At 39.2% G+C, this 17,594-nt stretch overlaps 1 protein-coding gene across 1 annotated transcript in view; it reads left to right on the top strand.

Annotated features, from left to right (window-relative positions):
• Positions 1-17,594, top strand: part of DPP10 (dipeptidyl peptidase like 10) — a 565,102-nt gene that overhangs the window by 514,336 nt on the left and 33,172 nt on the right. Inside the window, exons 10-13 of the mRNA XM_075511483.1 lie at positions 3,076-3,173; positions 12,285-12,408; positions 14,540-14,578; positions 15,894-16,001. Of these exons, the coding sequence (XP_075367598.1) occupies positions 3,076-3,173; positions 12,285-12,408; positions 14,540-14,578; positions 15,894-16,001 (369 nt within the window). The remainder of the gene's footprint in view (positions 1-3,075; positions 3,174-12,284; positions 12,409-14,539; positions 14,579-15,893; positions 16,002-17,594) is intronic.

Raw genomic sequence — 17,594 nt, 5'->3', positions numbered from 1 at the left:
ACTGCACAGAAAAAAAGATACTGTCACAACTGCACTGGAGTCATACACGCCGCGTGCAGAGCGCAGGGCATGTTCCATTGCAGTTATATAGATCTCAGTAAATTATACTGTTATTAATAAATGTGACAGACTGGCCTTGAATAAGATAAGGCACAGTAAAATCTTTTCCTGGCCATCAAAATGAGAAAAAAAATATATAAAAAATAGGGCTATCACTGAGTTTCAGAAGATTTAGGGAAGGGTTTTTAGATTCTTGTTGGAAAGTGAAAGAATAGCCCAGACAGGGATAATGTCTGAAATGGCTCCTCATGTTCTGGGATTTCCTGATTAGGTGCCTCTCTAGCCGTCGTTTTTGTGCTGAGCTCCAGCACTGGTATTATCTTCCAACTTAGCGGTTTATCCATCCCTTGCATACAATTTCAAAGTGTCCGAGTTCCTTTTGGGCGGGATATGTAGGTCCGTGTATGTGGTACTCCTTTGACATTTCAAGGGAAGTTCATTGAGGGCTTTAGAAAATAGTACTGTTACCCTATTCCTGCTACTGGTTTTTGGTGATAACCCTTTATTCTTGATGGGTGAACAGTTAAACTGTACCAGGTGCTATGAAACAATAATATGCATTATATAAACATGATGTATTTGTGCTATGAAATAATGCTCTAACATAATGAAGTAACAGTATTTTCAGAGGTAATTTGCATACTTGCATTGGCAAAAGGCCTTGAGTGACAGAGCAAAGAAAACAATAAGGAATAGTTTTAAAGGTCAGCTTTGTAAACAAGAAATGAGTAATTCCATTTCCTTAGTAATTCAGCATAAAAGTGATACACAATACTACTTCTGTAATCTCAGTAATGAAAAAACATTATCTTTATTTAATGTCTCCATTTAATGCCAATTTAGCTACCCGTTAAACATCATTAATTGGTAATGAAGCTTGTGGTATAGCAACAGAGATGAAAAAAATGGTTTTGTCTTTATTATAGAATGAAACCATCGGAGACAGTTATATCTATGATTAAAAAATAAAATGAAACCCACATGTGTTTGTGAATACTGGAACATGCGCATCTGTGTACGTCATATGCACAGATTGTATTCTTAAAAAAAAACGTGAAAAAGGAAGTTTAAATTTTGTTAAATACATTGAGAACAAAGTAAGATTTCAATGTAAAGAGCTCTTACACTACTGAACAAATATTTTGGGCATTATACAAAATTTATGCTATTTAAATTGTCATGAGGAGACCCTGACTGGTAGAGGAGTTGAGGCTGTTCACTGTGGAGGGAGAGATGTGGATGTGAGAGTTTTCTGCTCAGGTCGAAAAGCCACCTGCAGCTGCCCGAGCCCAGCGCAGGCTGCGGGAGCGCTCGGTGTTCGCCGCACTGACCACAGCACCGCCCCAGCCGTAGGGACAGACCTGGTATCCAGCTGGAAGCCACCGCTGCGGAGCTGTAGCTCAGACGTATCCACGCGGCAGAGCAGGGCACGCCGTGGGTACGTGTAGCAGGGACAGTAGGTTGGGCGGTACAGCCCTGAACGGAGACCGGCTCAGGCTGGCAGCCCGCGTCGGGCACAGACCCCTCTGCCGTGCCCGGTGATAGCAGAGCTGGGGTAGCGCTGTACTTCTGTGCTTCGTGTTCAGGGGCGAGCACAGAGCTGGCCGTGCCCGCTGCGAAGGCATGCTTTAGAGAGTCTCTCTACAACTCGTACTCAAGCTGGATGGCAATTACTCATGGCAGCCCTCCCAGAGAGAGCACTTGGATACCACTATGCAGTCAGGGTAAGGTTCAAAGGATATAAGGAGACTGCAGTTGTGTCCCAGGCACTTGATCTTTCAGTGTTTTCTTCCACGGTTTTGCATTTGTGTAAGCTGTGTTCATGCAAAGGATGCCTTTGAAAGGCCACATTTCTTTTGAGGCAAATGTAAAAGTTTTTATGAAAAAAAAAAAATAAATCCAGGAGTCTCATTAAATCCATTTTCAAAACTTTTTTTAGCACTAGTAAAAATGCACAAATACCACTTTCTTGTGCCCCATACCACTCAGACTGTATTTTGAGATAAGTCTGATTTCTAAAGGGAATTTGTGGGTGTATTTCAGCCAAGCTATTTTGCATTTCTAAATACCCCTGTGGAGAGCCAGATATACAACTTCGTAGTTTATTACGATTAAATCTGTAGAATCACTGATTTTACCTTGTCCTTCCAATATTAAACAGGAGTCAGCCCCATTGAGAGACACACTTCTGATCCTTCATAGCCCAAGGACGCTATATAGTGGTGTGTGACTCCTGTGATTTACATGAAAAAGAAGCTTGAATATGATATGGCTAGGACAGGGAGATGGGACTAGTAGCATCTCCTTGCCAGCCCTGCAGAGCCTTGTCTTTTATTGCCAGTCCTTTCTCTTCATCTCGGGAACCTCCCTTAGTAACAAGCCATGTTACCAGGAGAAGTCCCACCTCCCTGTAGATCCTCAGGACTTACCACGCTCTTCCCAGTGGATATGTGTCAAACTGCCATTTTATTCCCCTTCAGCAACAAGAAGCGTTTTGGTTCTCTTAGAGCTGGCCTGCCAAAGCAGCTGGGTCTTGAACAGGGCCAAAAATAGAGCTTTCCGTCTCAACAAGCCAGGGAAGGAAGATGCGGAAAACGGTAAAGAAAGAGGAGGACAAGGAGGAATGTTATCCCAGATGTAGGACAGCTTTTTAGAAGAAGGAACAATAGTGTGTAGAAAAGACTTTGCTGGAGGCTGGGTTTAATCGCTGGTTTAGGAACTGCCTGTGGTTTTGCAGCTGACTTTACTGAACTGGGCCAAACCACTTCTCGCACTGGTCCCTTGCTCTGCACAGGAAAGTCTGCCATGGGTAAAGGGCAGTGAGAGAATTAATTCATACTTCATATTTTTATCTGTATAATTGCTATGGCTGTGAAATTATTTTTTTAAATTTAAGATTTTTAAATTGTAATAATTTCTCATTTTTATAAAGATACTGAATTATGTTAATGAGTGATTCTATTTAGCTGGCACTGATTCAATGCCTCTAAAGCTCCTATTTTCTTTTTTTCAAAGGCAGGTCAAACAAACCCAACAATAAAGCTGTTTGTAGTTAATCTGTATGGACCAGCACACACACTGGAACTGATGCCACCTGACAGCTTTAAATCAAGGTATATAATTTCGTTGTTTTGAAACTCATTGCCTTATTGCATCAGCACGACACTTATCTTTGACTGAAATGCACTTGATCTCTGTCCCCGTGGCTGAACATAACGATGATAAAATAAAATACAGCTGTATTGGATTGATGCTCCTCTTAAAAATCACAGGGATCTGGTATTTGCTCATGTCTGATGTCCTGAGAAGCTCCAATTTACTTGAAATATGTGAAATTAAGAATCCTAAGCTATGGTCAAAGGGACTGAACCCTGCCCTGTTTCTGGGGTTGTTACTGCATTCACTCCCAGCCTTTCCTCGCTGCATGCCAACTTCTTGCTTTCAGTTTCTGAAATGAGATTGCAGAATATAGAAGTGTATTACAAATGCACAGAACACGTAATCAGGGTGTTCCCTCATTTAGAGAGAAATATTCTGAACTTTTCAAATCCAGTAGGTTACGGAGAGTTTCGTTTCTCATCACGGCTGGGAGATGCAGTGAGGTGACAGAAGGTGAGATGCGATGGCACCAGATCACATAGAGTAAGAAGGGCTGTGCTGTGTTTTTCGGGACAAACTGCTTCAGAACCACTGGGCTAATTTAACAGTCCCTTTGACTTTGGGGCTGAAGAAATGAGGTCTGGCTGCAACCGGTGAATCTCTTGCTAAAGTTACTACCTTAAGCTGAGCTCCCAATTACCTGTCCTCACTTTGAGGTGCCTTGAAACTTTTGTTTAAGGGCAAGAAAATTTTCATCCCTTCCCATATGCGTCTTCCAGTTTGTAGAATTGCAGTTGTATTAATTAAATTCGCATTGTGGTTTCAGTGCACATGTTAATGATCTTCTAACCCTAAATTATTGTATAATATAGGTAATAATAACAATAAAAGAGTTACCGCAGTCGAGATCTGGCTGCAGTCTAAGGGCCAGGGAAGTGCAACTTCCCCTCTTCACTCAGGGCATTTTCAGATGGGGAAAGACGTGGAAAGGATTGGCAACCATAAAACTACCTCTAGCTAAAAACCCCCTTCTGAATATAGTTGCTGTTTTTGCAGTTCCTACAAAACCCAAAAGATTTTTTGGTAATTGTTCCCAAAACAATCAGGGTGTTAACATGGGCACTGATTCACAACCATTGCAACAAATTTTAAGCTAGTGTAGCTCTCTCCTACACAAATTGAGGTACCTTAATTTAGTGCAGGAATAATTTAATAGTGAATTATGCCTTGCAATTATTTATGTCAGCTGGAATGCTTACCGATTGTGTTAGTGAAAGGAATGATTTTGTGCTTTCTGTTGATGGGCCACTACTGAAAAGCATAATAAAATTTCCTGCTGCTTGCTAACCCTTCATTATTTTAAGTGATAGTGTAAGATCTGAAGGAGATTCCTTGCCATCAAGATTAGCATCTTAACTCTCTTAAACAGCATTAAAATTGTCAGAAGTCACGAAGAAGTGAAATGAGAAAGCAATGTGTAAATCTCCAAGAAAAAAAAAAATCTTGAAAATGTTGTTCAGATATTAGGGTTTCACTCTAGATTTTTCAGATTCGTTCTTCCTCTTCAGCAGATAGAAAATAAAAGTAGAATCAAATGAATGAATATTGGTATCTCAAAACCTTTTTTGCATCCTGAAGCTGAAGGCTGGCAGTAGCTCAATTAGTGGAATTTCTTTTGTGAGCCTGAAGGGGCATCTTTGCCAGACTTTTGAGTCCTAGATAAATATATTGTTGCTGTTTAATTGAAATAATATTCATGTTTAAAATTCTGGTTTGCTGCTGTATCGGGAGACAGAGTAAAACTATTTAAACCTGGAAGAAAGTTAGTTTCATTGTAATTTTAGCTATTAAGGTATAATGTCTGTGCTGTGAAATTTAGAAAAATTATATAGTTGTCAGCCAAGTATACTGTAAGTCTGACTCTGGGTTTGAGTAGCAGTCACTCATCACACTGGTCGTCAATCCACATATATACATATATCGATATATATGCAGGTATGAAGAATGAGCTTTGAACAGGCCTTTCTAGAGTGGAAATCTTTGGAGTTCGTAATGGTTGGGAGGGTTTTTTTAAAGTATTAGCTTTTTTAACGAAAGTAGTAGCAACTTTTAGCAGTCAGTTTTTGCAGTACCTTTCTAATCCTTTCATTATGGAGTCATTAGTAAATAGGTCATGGGAATCTTTCAGAATTAAATGGAATGGGACACTATCATATCTAGTTTTATGGATCTTTCAGGGGAGAAACATTTTGGAAATAGGTATTGTACAAGTCATAACCAACTGCTATTATGAGAAGGATTCACTCCTGTGCAGAGAAACCACACAAATGGGTAGGGACAGGGGCTTCTGTTATTTATAACCACAAAAAGTAACATTCAGAGTCTCAGCTCTCCCCAAATTCTATGCAGTGCAGGACCTCTGAAGACAGAAAACTGTTTCTCTGATTTTTAGGGCATCTGGGAACTTGATGTAAGATTGAGTAAATTCAATGTTCTGCCTTCATTTACTTCTTGCAGTGATTCTATAAAGGTGCTTGGTAATATTTCCCAAGTTTTGTTCAGGTTATTCTGATATAAAGACAGCAATAACATTTGTAAATTTACTCCTGAAAGTTTTATTCTGTGGAAAAACTTACTATCTACTGTACCCTGTTAATGCCACAAAAAGGCTGACAGTCTTCCTTTAAACAGGTGGTTGTATTCTGTGCAATTACTGTTTCCCCCTCGGTGTTTCCATTCCATGTGTACAATTAGATTATGTTTTCTTCAGTGGCAAACGTGATTTTATACTGCAGGGTTTTTTTCTCATTAGTCCTAGAAAGCCAATATGCATGTAAGATGAAATATGTGTGCATCCGTACACTGCTAGCTCCTGAAGTTCCAGTTGGAAAGCTTATACCTCCTGCTGCAAATCTTGAAAAAGTGATATGGTGTGCAAGCGATCAGTTCAAACCACTGTACCTTAGGACACCTAAAGAATCCTTGTAACTAGTGATATTTAGATATAAGGTATTAATATCATATTAAGAAGTTATGGAGGCTGATTTTTCAAACCCCATGCTTGAATTTAGACCTGTCAGGCAGAAAAATTTAATTTCTTTTCCAAAGTGAAAATTGCTAACACAGAGAAAACGTGAAATAACACATGAAAGAAGTTGCAGTTGAGTTATTTGAGTACATCTGCGCTTCCATACATGATGAAAAGATTTTTCTGCTAGAAGTGTGTATTGGCTCTCGAAAGTCTCACCGTGGGGGTCATCCACTGCTTGCTTTCCCCATTCTCAGCCACAGTGAGCAAACTGCACTGGGTCTGCACTATTCCCAGCCACTGCTGACCAGGTAGTTTTAAAACGCACTATAAGAAATTAAGTCAGTCCTTTTTCTTACTTTTTCCAATAGTATTTAAATGCCTGAAAAAATACTAGATGTCCACATTCTCATTTCATATATACCTGCTTTTAAAGAGACTGAAATATACAGTCTGACCCTTCTGACTTTGTACGACAAATTTAAATCGGTTTTATTGATTTTAATTAATCTTTTTTAATGGAAGTGGAAACACTTAAGAAATGGAGTTTGCATATATTCAAATAATGCTCTTACAAGCCTCACCAATGTTTTTATTATCCACGCATTTCCAAATCAACAAAATCATTTGGATATTTAGGTACTTCTATGTACTTTGAAATCATCTTTTGAATCTAGAAAGGTTGGTTTTATGCTTCTGGCAGCCAGTTTATCTGAGCCTTGCTTTGGAATAGAAAGATTATTTGATTCTAACTGGCAATGGGAAGGATGGCGGTGTGTGCAATTTGGTATTATAACTGGGGTTTGCTTTCAGCTGTAGATATGCTACGGCTAGTCACTTCTTTCACGCTTCTGCCTCTCCCCTCTTCTGTAACTTGTCAATAGCAATACCTATCTCACAAGGTTAATGTAAAGGATTAATTCGCTATCATACCTTATAGCAAATGGCTGTAATCATTTTAGCCAAAGCCTGCAGAATAAAAATATATTCACATACTTTATTTTATTGAAGCTTTCCCACACAATGCCAAGGTATTTATTGATTATTCCCTTCCCTGTTCAGTGGAAAGAAATGCAAGTTCTGCACATGAGCCAGGACAAGCCCCTGTCGGTCAGGGGGTCAGCGGGGGGTGGACCCGGCTGCCTGCCCAGCCGTCCTGCCGAGGGATCTGTGCTTGGGGCTGAACGGAAGACAGTAGCACACGCTTATTGCCACCAAGGCTGGACCCTGCTCTAGGAGGAGTGTGGCCAGCAGAGGGAGGGAGGTTGCTCTGTCCATCACCCGTAAAGGCAGAGCATCACCCAAACCAATTTGGGGATTCAGGGGGGACGATGAGAGTCCGTCAGTGGGCTACCAAGATGGTCGTGGCCAGGGCCCACGGCTGCGAGGAAATGGGGAGCAGAGCTTGTTACCCTGGCTAGGATGGTGGCCACCAACACCCATGGGAAGGGGAGCTAGCAAAGCTCCTTCCAACCAAATACCTGTGGCTTAGTCTCAGAAGAAAACAGCAGTACATCCATCAATGTATGCGTAGATACAGTTATGTATAGTATACCAAAATACTGACAAACTACAGTTATCGTAGTCTTGCAGGTCATGTCTCAATTTTGTGTTGTTTTCCGTGTGTGTTTCTGAGAATGACATTTTCTATTAGTATCTGTGAATTCTCATATGCTTTTCAATACACAACAATATAAATAATTTAAGAATATAGTAAATATTCTAGAGCATTGTGCATGGGGCACGTTTCTGTTGTTTACCTTCTTATATAACAACCTGCCAGCAAACCAGCAGCGTGTAATAGGTTGGCTTTCTTTAGCTGAACCCTGTGGTATTTATTATCCAAATCCAAATTATTAATACCATCATCAAAAGTAAGGTTCCTTTTTCCATTGCCATAAGTGTTAAGTGTCTTACAGCTATTCTTTCATAATCAGCTCACTGGCTTAAAGTTAGAGCAGATTTCTTCATTATAGCCAATGGTATGAAGTTGCAAAGCTTGACTCTCTCTCTTGAACAGTTTCTTGTTTTAAAGTTTAAAACTGTGGGTTGTTTTTTTTCCCGTGAGGAAAAAAAAACGGTGGGTTTTTTTTTTTTTCCCCGTCTGTCCATTTCAAATCTAAGTATCTAATGTTCAAATTTAATTACGATTGTAAGTATGCTTCCAGTGTAATGCAGTGCAAATCCCTTTCCTTTGTTCAGCTTGTCTCTGTTGACTTTGCTAAGCACTTACAATAACAGTCAGCAAGATACACATACGTATCTTCTTAGTTACAAATATCCCAAAACTTACAAGTGAAACAAGACGTGCTGGACATTCTTGAGTGATGATAAATGTATTAGCAAACTGTTAAACTGCTTCCATAGAACTGTGTATCAATTGAGATAATCAAAATAAAGGAAAACATTCTATAAGAAAGAAAGATTTTTAAAAATTGGGTCTTCAAGCTTGGCAAAGGATGATAAACACCTTTCATGATAAACACATATTCAACATGTTTTTTATCAGCAGCAAAAAATGAATCCAGATTTCATCAAGTTACAAGTCTTTGGAAAAAAGTTAATTGCCGTATGCTCAGGAAAGACATTTGCTTTCTTAACAGCTACACTTGGAAATTTTTTTCTCACTGAATATCCTCTGTTCCCCTCATGCCCCAAGACCTGACCTTTCTTGGTGTGCAGCACCTCCTCGGCACACGTGAGATGTTCCAGCTCCTACTGTTGAGCTGACTGTATACATGTCATGTTCCTGGTTCACAGGCTTAAGGGAAAGCTATACCTCCTTTATACTGATTACTGTATATAACTGCCTTAGGCCAATTTGAAGCCAAGCAACAGATTTAAATACTGAATGTGGAATCAGAAGTAGCTCTCTGTCTGGTCTAGGAGCTTGAAGCTCTTGTTTTTATGCATTGCCTGGTTCAATCCAACTTAGAATAAAGTGGGTCATGTACAAGCTCCTTCAATATTGACTTATCATGGGGTGCTGTAGAAGGAGACTGACTTTTCTGTGTTTTCAGAGTTTTCTGTCTGCTTTTATACAGAATAAAGAGGAAAGCGATCTCTCTGGAATTCAGAAAGGAAGAAGTCCTAGGGCAGATGAGAGGGAAGAGACTCTAAAAAGTCTGAGATGAAAACTTGATTAGACCGTGAAATGGCGGCTAGCTACAAACCAAAAAAGGAAGTCTATGAGGCAGGGATGGAATGAGGTTTTCTTGACAATCAGGGATTTCAGTGGGAACCCTGAGAGCTGGTGAAATGGTGAGGATAGAGGAGATGGGTATCAACAAATGGGTTTTATGGTTCCCACGATCACCTTACAGTGGCCATGCTGTGAGAAAAGGGATCGATAAGGAAAACTCTGGAACTGGCTACACAAAGTGTAGGAAAAAGAATGTTAGGAGTGGAGTGAGGAGAGACAGCTTGAATAAAACAAGCCACAGCAAAAGAGAAGAGTCTGCTCTTATTAGGCCAATTGAATGCTAAGACTGGATTCTGTCTCTGCCGCGCAGCCCCTGTGTGATACACTGAGTTTAAACTAACATTGCACAGGCGATCGGTAATTGTGTTTGTTACTCTTTGGACATGCAGTAAATTAATCCACAGTCTGATTTAAGAAATGTTCCCGAACAAGGATGAAAGTTGTGCTCTGAACATGCAAAGTGCTGTAGAGCACCTAATTAAATGGGTATCAAATTGAGGATCTAAAATGAGTGTAAATTTTTACTTTATATGTTGCTTCAGTCCTTTGTCCAGAAAGCAATCATAGGCTTTCCTCTTTAAAGTGATGTTGTGAGGAAACTTAATGTATGTACAGATGCAGAGGGTCTAGTAATCCCAGTACATTTGTGTATTTGGGTCTGGAGGGAAAGAGAAAGAGTGCTTATTTTCATTACTAGAACAATAGATTAGTTGCAAAAAAAGCCTGGTAACTTTGGAGACACAAACTGACAGCAGCTTCCTCACAACTAAAACAGTTTTTGCCCTGCAGGCTTCTCTCTTTTTTTATTCAACTGTATCAGCCAATCTAATAAAACATGATTTTCTTCTACAAACTTTGACTTGGTTATATCTGTTGACCTGCAACAACACTACTCTGTATGTGTGTATGTGCGCTGTATAGATGAAACAATAGATTAACTGCAAAATTGTGAATGGCAAAGGAACATTACCTGGAGACAGTATTTAATTTCAGAAGGGTATGTGTTTCTACATATATATACACACTATACTACACTCCTGATAGACAAGTCATAATGTAGTGAAATTTGAACATATTTTTATGCATAGTTGATGAAGGGGGGGGGGGGGGAAGGAATTTGTAAATGATCTTTTGCTTTCACTTCAGTGATCAAGGAGTTTATGTCAGAGATGGAAGATGATGTATTGGTTTGATTTGGACTATTAATTACTATGTCAGCAGGATTCTGAATGATTAAATCTCCTGTTTCCATCCCTCATTGAAGACTTTTTCAAATGGAACAGCTCAGGCTCTATTTTGTAGAATTTGGTTCTGGCATAATTTGGGCTTTGTTGTCAGTGGACGCTGTCTTACCTTGGTGTCTAAGTACCAGTAGAGGGAGGTAGTCCTTATATATATGCTTTGAACATTTCCTTTAGGTATCTTCGGGCTTCTGGATGCACAGTTGCAGTGGTTTTGGATGGCCTAATGAAGGCATGACTGCAGAGGGAGAAGTTCAACTCTTGTTTCTTGAGTTCTGCTATGGGGAACCAGTTACCTGAGATTTGGTGTTGCACTCTTTGGTTTGTTTGTTGGATCATTGCTTTGTTGGCTGTGTCACCTGGTCTCGTATTAGGTCTTGTGTTATTTTTGGCATACATTTTTGCTCCTCAGTAAGTTAAAAAGCTTTCTAAACCAAAAAATGTAAGTATTAAACTCAGAATATACCTGAAGTCACCATTTCTAGTCATCATTCTGGTATCCACATGTGAAAATATCTATCTTAATAAGTGTCAAACATAAAAGCTAAAAGAAAGTTGGCATATTGGGTTGTTCAGCTATGTTCTTCAAATATAGCACCAGACCGAGGCTGGGTGAAGCTGCAGTGAATTGCTGTCTCCTGCATCTCCTGTCTGCAGCATCAGAGTTGTACACAACTGCGCTGTTGGCACTGCTTAGCCTCTTTCATCTCGTAAGAAGTCTTTTGAATGCATTATTAAATATGTGTTGTCAAAGAATAATGAGATCTCCATCAGTATTAGATTAAAAGCCTAATCATACGCAAGCTAAGACCCTTGTTTTAAAGGGGGGCTGAGTTTCCAGACAAGTTCGCTCAACTGTTACACGTAACTCAGCTGGACTGTGAAAGCTGCCAGCTGCCACGGGGGGAGAAGTGAAGGGAATAGCCTGGCTGGGGTGACAAGCTGCAACAGGTCTTCTTCTGTAACATCCCCAGTCTGACAGCCTAACAGGGTTTTGGGAGGAGGGAGGCATTAGTCTGTGCCTAGGAAGCCTCCCTTGCTCAGCCAGGGTCGTTGAGGGACAGACAATTTGTCTGATATTATGAGCTATTTGTTAAAATGAAAGCTGACACGCGCCGATGCTGGGTGTGACTTCCCCTTATGCAGAAGTCCCATTATGAAATACTTGTTATTTTACAACAAGTGACATTTTAAAGTGGTCTCGCCTGCCTTCTAACAGACCTTTTTTGTTTGTTTGGCAGTAGGGCTGGATTGTTTTGAAAAAAGTGTGTGTCTCCTGAAGGTATTTGGTATGGGAAAATATTGGCTTCTGTTGGAATTTAGTGTTCGTTTTTAAGCTGGCCGGCCGGTACATGGTTCATGTGTATTCACAAACGGATGTTTCACAAGTGTATGCTTCGCATTTGGTAAAGTTTATATATTTCAAATGGCTGAGAAGGAGGTGCTAACGGGGCACAAATTTCCCAGGGGAACAGCACACGAGGACTGAGCCTTCCCACTTGTTGGGCATTTGGGGTTATTTTCTCCATCCTCAGTACTGGTACTGTCATGCAGTACAAATCCAGCATCTGATGAACTGTATATTTTTTAAACAAAAAATGTCTAATCTGAAATAGGAATGATCTGAACATTGTATTTTCAAATGTTTACTTAGGGAATATTACATCACCATGGTGAAATGGGTAAGCAACACCAAAGCTGTGGTGAGATGGTTAAACAGACCTCAGAATATCTCCATCCTTACGGTTTGTGAAACCACAACTGGGGCTTGCAGCAGGGTAAGTTGGATTTTTTCCTAAGCTCTCTTTTCAAGGTTTCTTCCTGCATTTTGTTTTCATATTGAGAAAAAGATTTTCAGAAATCAGTTTGCAGATGCAGTAGTTGCAAGCTGAATATAATTAGTCAACAGGGAGGAAATAGATGTGAGAAAATTCCAAATCTGGTGAAATGATTTCATGCAATTAGCAACTTTGAGTGACATTTTCAGAATTACTAAGCTTTGTTCATTCATTAACTTCAGTGGAAACTGCAGTTGCTGAACATCGTGTACTTTGGCTATAGCTAGCACAGTGACAAGCTTGTCTTCCGTCAGATACTTTCAGCTGCCTGGTTTCTTCTCTATCCCCATACAGTTTCATTTCAGATCTTTCTGTCTCTCACAGCTTACATATGCTTAAGGAAAGGGTGCAAAATTCTGATAATGCCTGCAAATTTGATAGCAGAATTAAATAACTTTAGAAAAAAATAAAATTGAAATGTAACAGGGATATTTCATTTTGAATGTAAGTTGAGCTGAAATACATTTTTCTATTTGGATCCAGCCACATCCCATCCCTTGACCCAGACTTTGACTTCTGACACTCCTGCATTACATCTCTCCATTCATTTTCACAGTCAATCTTGCATCTTGAATGCAGTTGGCCACTTTCCCGTTCTGAGTCACGATCTCTTCCCAGAACCAGCTAAAAGTATAAATATTTTCTATACATGTTAATATCAGTACCAACAGATGTGCCAAACTAGAGGGTATAATTTGGCAGTGTAAATGGTTATGAGTGATTAATGTACATCCAAGTGTGGCCTCTGAGTCAAAAGGCTCCCATCAGTGTCTGCTACTGAAGTCGGTCATGTTAAAGTGTTAGGGATTATTTCCGAGCTTGTCTGCTTCTTCTGCTACATAGTGCAGTTTGCTTTTCCTGACTCAGAAACTGTGAATAAATCCCCAAACTATGGATTAAGATTGTGAACATGGAGATCTGTTGATTGGGTGCTTTTTACCTGGTTCCTGCAAGCCTTGTGCCCTTTTATTAAGAAAGTTGGTCGGGAGCCACTGTGAGCATTTGTTTCTGAAAGGAAACCCTTGTGTGCTCCAAGGTCAATCGGACTTGTCTGAAGTAGGTGTCCAGGGAGCTGTAATCCAGGACATAATATAAGAGAGAGAGATTGAGAAGTCCCACTCCAGAAGAAATAAAGTGCAGCGAAGGACCGTGTAGGTGGGTGAGGAAGGACAGCGATGCAGTGTCACCATAGTGAGCCCAGCTCAGACAGGGCTCACGCTTGTAGCCCCGGGCAGTTCCTCTGCTGGGATAAGGTGATGATCTTCAATTCAGTGACGGATGAGGAAGGGCCATATCGTGAGAATTTAACATTGTACCGAACCATTTGATTTCAACGGTAAACCTATTCTTTTTTAAAATTTTTTTTTAGCATTTTGCACATGTTCTCAATTCCAAAAAGTACTGTATAAAACCAGCTGCTATAGTAGCTACAGATTTTTCATTTTTTCAGGCCATATATATACAGATGCTTCTGTAGCTAATAAATTTTCATGACTTCAGCGTGACTGTGACAATTTACAACAGTTGACGTATATTCTATATTTTTTTCCAACAATGTATGCATGGTATTTGGGGTTTTTTTTAGGTGGCATAATGTGAAATATGAGTGTGACCAATAAAAAACAATCATTTGCATTTATTTTTTTTCTCTTCACTAATGCCACACTACAACCCATTAAAGCAAGGGATTGTGATTTGAAAAGGTCTCACACTTTGAGCTTGATGCTGGCTGTTTGCCCAGCGTTGATGAAGGACCTAAAATATCCAGTTGTCAGATGATGCCTAGAGGCAAAAAACAAATAGAACTGCCTGTGTAAAGCTTCTTGATAGCTAATCAGAAAGGACTGGAAAAGGCATTCTTAGGTCCCCTGTGGTGTTCTACCAAAAACTCTGAATAAAAGCAGCTGACTTTGTAATTAAATTATCGTTTGTTTCAGTGTAAGTGCCGATGAAGATGTGAAGATTGTAACACGGTAGAAAAAAACCACGAAATAGCTAGAGACCTTTTGCTGAATGTGGGAAATATTTTTGATCTATAGCTATTCCATAAAAGCAATTTTTTCTTTTTTAGAAATACGAAATGCAGTCAGACCTGTGGCTTCCTAAACAGGTGTAGTATAAATGCTGTTTCTGGGTGTATAATGTGTAATTGCTTCATCGTCATTTTTATTTAATTGTATTTTATAAGCTATTAAAATCCATTCCTTTTAAAATTGAATACTTTTTAGGATCCTAAATTAATTTAACAGGTGAGGATTATAGCAGTGGCTGTGTAAACATTCAGATGGCAGCTTGTTTCTCTGGTAGTGGGAATCCTGTCACTTAGCATCACACAGGACATTCCACTATCTAGCTGAGCATGTCAGTGGTGGAAAGAGATAGGCGCTTCCAGCAAGCAGTTCAGCCCTTCGAACTGAATACCTGTCTGTGTCTTGGAGGCAATGTTCCCTTCAGTTTCCAATCCATGCATTCAGTTAAGTAAGCACTTAGATGACCAGCTGATTAACTGCCTAACTCTTGGATAGTTAAAGATAGATTAGACGAATCCCATTCCAAGCATATCCTATATACTGTGCTGATTTTTTTCTGCTTAAAAAATAACTTCACCAAATTAAACCCAAAGGAGTTCAAAGATTAGAGGTCATACGGAGTATAATTGGAATGCATAAGAATATTTCTAAATTCATACCCAGAACAATATGTTGAACTAATATGTCAGCAAATGATTCCATTTTCATAGCTTCAGAAGAGCTATCCGATAAATGGATGAAACACATTCTATTTAAAATACATTTCAGGCTTCATTTTGCAATGTGCAAATGAGAAATCATTTTAAAAAATCTACGCTTTTATAGCAAGCCATTTTCCTTTAATATTTCTGTGTAAAGTTAGACATAGAGAGATGGTATCACATCAGGCTACAATTTATGGTAAGACCATGATTCAGAATATCACTTCAATGTGCTTATTTTTTCCATACAACTGTATCAAAATCATGGAGTGTTAAGCGTGTACTTAGTAATGTTTTGCTGAGTCCAGACCATGGAAACATTTGTTCTCCTCATCACTAGCAGGACTTATCTCTGTCATTAATTGTATGTCTGGAAAGGAATGTATCCTGGAAGGTCCCACTGCATTAGGGATCAGACTACCAGACCTTTCATGGGGAGAGAGAAGTTTGCAAGGGCTGTAGCCCATGCTTTAGGACAAGATTGCACAACGGTAACTGCTGGCATGAACTACATTTACCTTTAGCCACCACATTTTTGTTAATCTTAGCGGAATATATTTAAAATCTAAAGATTTTTCTCCAGTTGTCTTATGAGCACAGCAACTACCAAAACCAAGGAGGCAGAAAACCTAAGCTGGTGCTTTGTTAAGTTTAATGGAAAGTGTGACAAACTAACACAATCTTACATTTATAGAATGAAGAACCAGTTTTCTCCAAGGACGGCAGTAAGTTCTTCATGACTGTCCCAGTGAAGCAGGGAGGCCGGGGCGAATTTCACCACATAGCCATGTTTATTGTTCAGGTGAGGTTTTGGTTCAGGCTATTTTTAATATCCCAGTGGTCATCTAGGACTTTTACTGAGGACACATGACCCAAGCAAAGGCTTACACTTCAGCAGAGTCTGAACGCTTGTGTCATGGTCATTTGTCCTGTCCAGGTTGTCACTTGGTGCAGAGGGACATATTTATAACTTCTTGCAGAATAAGTGGAGCACTCTCTCTTTTCTTAGACCTCTGCTGTGGTGGCACATAAGCTCTGTAAATGAAAGGTACTTCCAAAGTACTCTCTCTGGAAGATGCCATGTTTTCTCTGTACCTCTATAGACAAACAGAGATGTTTTCTTGTTAAACCCTTCTGTCAATAATAATGTTTTATAGCCACAGAAATTCAAGAGACCTGCAGAAATGCTCATTTTACCCTCTTTGTATACACTATATATGCATACGTATAATTTTAAATGTCAATTCAGAATATTCATAATTCTGGTTTTACACACAACAGTAAAGGGAGGCAACACCCAAAACTTAAAATTTTGTGAAAATTAGGACTCTTTTATTACCCTTTACAACATTTTCCAGTGGCTTCCATTTCCCAGGGTCATTGCTTTTTCCAAAGAAGAATCTGAAAGAAGATAAATTTGCACTATCACTTTGAAGGTCACCAGTATGAAGTTGTGATGAACTAATAAAGGAAATTATGCCCTGGAACGGAACACTCCAAGGCATCTATTTAAATCAGCAGAGCATTAATCCAGGTACTTTAGCAGAGCCATATGACATAGGAGGGATTATCAAGGTACCCAAAACATCAAAATAGCAGACTTGGCACCAGGCAACTCTATTATCTCCCTTTACGACAGTGTTCTGGTATGAACATTATTAAGTCTGAAATATGTTCATAGTGTACTGCAGACAGAAAAAGAGCAAAAGAACTTTAATGAAAATTTAACCTGAAGAAACAAGAACAAGATACTCATTCACTAGAGTAAATATATCAAGAAAGAATCAGACAAGAAAAAAGTGATCAGACATGTCAAATTCTATCTTCTAAAGAAAACAGTAACTCAGATAACGATCTGGTAAAGGTGTATTAATACAGTAACCACACAAAAATTCACACCAGAACAAAGCCATTAGTCATTCGAGTCTTATTTTGGTTTCTTTCCCAATATGAATAAGTGTCTTTAAATATATGAAATAATAATGACATAGATCTAAAAATTAACTTGGAGCATTCCCAAGGATGTTACAAATACAATCAGTTTGCCTTAAACCTGTAGGCTCTGACATTTTTCACTAATAAAGAGCCCAGGAAAGGTGATCCTAATTCAGGAAAATATTAAGCAAAGATTAAGCCCACTCCTATTCAATAAGATAATTAAATATATACCTACTTTTAAATACATGTTTTAATCCCACCGGAATAATGTTTAAACTCAAATTTATGATTAAGAGTTTAGTATTCTATCCCTTTCAGGCAGAATTAGAGCCCTGGGTACTGTACAGCTCCAAAAATCAAAAATACTTCTATTTTGACCGCCGTCACCATGAATAAACAAGTCTGAATGGTATCACCAGTGACAAAGTTGGCTTCAAGTACGTAGCTGCTCCTGAGA

This window comes from Mycteria americana, chromosome 9 (assembly GCF_035582795.1).
Source record: "Mycteria americana isolate JAX WOST 10 ecotype Jacksonville Zoo and Gardens chromosome 9, USCA_MyAme_1.0, whole genome shotgun sequence".
Classification (NCBI taxonomy): Eukaryota; Metazoa; Chordata; class Aves; order Ciconiiformes; family Ciconiidae; genus Mycteria; species Mycteria americana.
This window is presented reverse-complemented; position numbering and strand designations above follow the sequence as displayed.